The sequence below is a fragment of the Ziziphus jujuba genome, chromosome 6 (genome assembly GCF_031755915.1).
Source record: "Ziziphus jujuba cultivar Dongzao chromosome 6, ASM3175591v1".
NCBI lineage: Eukaryota > Viridiplantae > Streptophyta > Magnoliopsida > Rosales > Rhamnaceae > Ziziphus > Ziziphus jujuba.
This window is the reverse complement of record NC_083384.1, coordinates 25,364,012-25,366,988: the sequence shown is the minus strand read 5'-3', so window position 1 is coordinate 25,366,988 and position 2,977 is coordinate 25,364,012. Positions and strand designations below refer to the sequence as shown.

The 2,977-nt window shown below is 35.8% G+C and overlaps 1 protein-coding gene across 1 annotated transcript; it reads left to right on the top strand.

The window, feature by feature from the left end:
• The first annotated feature begins 480 nt into the window (after positions 1-480).
• Positions 481-2,486, top strand: LOC107409641 (geraniol 8-hydroxylase-like). Its single transcript, XM_060818047.1, has 2 exons — positions 481-1,711; positions 1,801-2,486. The coding sequence occupies exons 1-2, from the start codon at positions 821-823 to the stop codon at positions 2,404-2,406; spliced, it is 1,497 nt and encodes a 498-aa protein (XP_060674030.1). The 5' UTR covers positions 481-820; the 3' UTR covers positions 2,407-2,486.
• Positions 2,487-2,977: the final 491 nt, after the last annotated feature.

Here is a 2,977-nt window from a genome sequence, read left to right as displayed (position 1 = left end):
GCATTTATATATATATATATATATATATAATTTTTTTCTGGTTTTGATTTTCAAAATAAACAATTGGTAAGTCTGCCATTTGGCATTTGGTTTATAGTTAACCTTATTTAGATGTAGCGTGAATTTAACACTGTGAGTATTAGGTGGAATGTTTTAATTATGTAGATTTAGTAGTGGTAATTTTTAATTGTTTTTTATGTGGTAGGAGAGGTCTAACGAATAATCTTACTACATTTGTTGGTGAAAGATGACAATTTTTGTATTGAATATTGCATTCAATTTTATTAATTATTAACTTACATATCTTTGATTCAAGGAAAAAAAAAAAAAAATTACATATCTTTGACTGACCAAAAAGATTATAATATGCCTTTTCCTCGTGGCTTACATCTCTATTTTTTTATTTTTTTATTTTTTTGGGGGTAATGGGCCTAATGACAACTGCATTCAGCGCAAAAGGTAAAGGAAAGGGGAACTATGAAAACGGTCTACCCGTACATGCCTCATTTTCCTCTGAGAGGATTTGGGCCAAAATATTAGCAGGGCAGCTACAGAGATTAACAATAGATCAAAACAGTAGTTTGTATTAGTGCAATACAGCTCAATACCATCTAACATATATTTTATATATATTTTCTAAAAGTTCAAAGTCTATGCTTGAAATATATATTTAACAAATTTCAAGATCAAAATCAGAAATAATTTAATACAGGGTCACCTTTCTGATTTCATTCTTCATATATTTTTCCTTACAGGTTACTTACAGATCTAGCTCTGTAGTTTTAGAAGAAACAGTTTGGAGAGTGCAAGACAGACAGACATGGAGTTTTTGAGCATCATATTGTGTATCATTGTCACCTGGATATTCATCCAAGCCCTCCGTTCAATTTCAAGAGCTAAAACAAAGTCCAGCAAGCTTCCACCGGGACCAAAACCGTTACCCATCATCGGAAACCTTCACCAGCTTGGTAACAAACCCCATAGATCCTTGGCTGAGCTTGCAAAAATTCATGGCCCTCTAATGACCATGAAGCTTGGCCAGGTAACTACCATAGTTGTTTCTTCAGCAACCATGGCCAAAGAAATCCTTCAAACACATGACCAATCCTTCTCCAACAGAACCATCCCAGATGCACTCCGAGCACAACAACACGACAGTGTTGGGTTACCGTGGATTCCAGTGTCCCCCTTGTGGCGAACCCTTCGAAAAATTTGCAATACCCAGTTGTTTGCAGTTAAGATACTCGATGGCAATCAAAATCTTAGGAAGAGGAAAGTGCAAGAGCTCCTTGCTGATGTTCATAGAAGCAGCCTAACTAGGGAAGCAGTAGATATTGGCAGCGCAGCTTTCACGACGACACTCAACCTCTTGTCAAATACTATTTTTTCCGTTGATTTGGCAGATCCTAATTCCGAAATGGCCAGAGATTTCAGAGAGACCGTGTTGAATATCATGGAAGTTGCTGGGAAACCCAACCTGGGGGACTTTTTTCCCGTTCTTAGGAAGATTGACCCCCATGGCATAAGAAGAAGCATGACGGTCTATTTTGGGAGGGTATTGGACCTGTTCGGCAGAATCATTGACCAAAGGTTGCAATTCAGAAAATCACCTGGCTCCATCAGACATAATGACGTGTTAGATACCCTTCTCGATATTACAGAAGAAAACAGCGAGGGGATTAATAAAACTCAAATTCTGCATTTGTTACTGGTTATTTTGCTAGTCTCTTCCAAATCTTTGCCAATTGCATTTTGTTGTCGTTGTGTTCCTTTTTCTTACTTATGCAATGGATCAAACAGGTTCTATTCGTAGCTGGAACGGATACAACTGCATCCACATTCCAATGGGCAATGGCAGAGCTGCTCCGGAACCCAGAGATAATGTCCAGAGCCAGAGCAGAATTGGAGCAAATCGTCGGAAAACGAAACCCAGTTGAGGAATCAGACATTGCTCGCCTACCATACTTACAAGCCGTTGTGAAAGAGACCTATCGGTTGCACCCAGTGGTTCCATTGTTGCTTCCTCGTAAAGCCGAAGCGGATGTAGAAATCCGAGACTTCATTGTCCCAAAGAATGCTCAAATTTTTGTGAACGCATGGGCAATCGGCAGGGAATCAAGCACTTGGGAGGACCCAAACTCATTCAAACCAGAGCGGTTCCTGGGGTCCGAAATTGATGTAAAAGGCAGAAGCTTTGAGCTTATTCCATTTGGTGGGGGACGAAGAATATGTCCTGGATTGCCATTGGCCACAAGAATGTTGCATTTGATGCTGGGTTCGCTTATCAACTCCTTTGAGTGGAAGCTTGAAAATGGAACTAAACCAGAGGACTTGAATATGGAGGATAAGTTTGGGATCTCGTTGGAATTGGCGCAACCATTGAGAGCTGTCCCTCTTTCACTTTAAGGATTTGTTGTACTAAGACTTCATTGTATTAATTCAATTATGTTATCTTATATTATATTAAAATGGATTTTATTAAATTATACTGTTTTAATATTTTACATTTGATATTGTTTGGTGCATCCATACTATAAATTTTTGCAAAATAATTAATATTTGTCAAGATAAATTATTTTTTTAATTATTCATCTAATTTTCTTAAACAATTACATTGTCTATATATATATATATATATATAATATTAATTGTTAGAAGATGATTTTTGAAAAATCAACTAATAAAAAATTAAAATATTAAAATGAAATTTTACAAAATATAGCGGTTATCTCATCTATGTATTTTTAATTTGAACAGTTGTCATATATTGGAACTATTTTTTTTTTTTTTTTTTTACTTTTTTTTGTTTGTTTGATTTTTCCTAGATCATCCATTTGATATATTCAAATCTCTGTTTTTTGTTTGTTTGATTTTTCCTAGGTCATTTATTTGGTAAATTTGAATCTACACTCTTGGTATGGATGGTGCTGCTTAAACCAACAGTGCTAGCACATTTGTATTATCATTTTATTTATTT

What these genes read in the sequence shown, in the direction of transcription:
- LOC107409641 (XM_060818047.1), top strand. Translation starts at nt 821, where the DNA reads ATGGAGTTTTTGAGCATCATATTGTGTATCATTGTCACCTGGATATTC. An exon ending in AAATTCTGCATTTGTTACTG is followed by an intron (nt 1,712 to 1,800) that starts GTTATTTTGCTA and finishes TGGATCAAACAG; the next exon opens with GTTCTATTCGTAGCTGGAAC.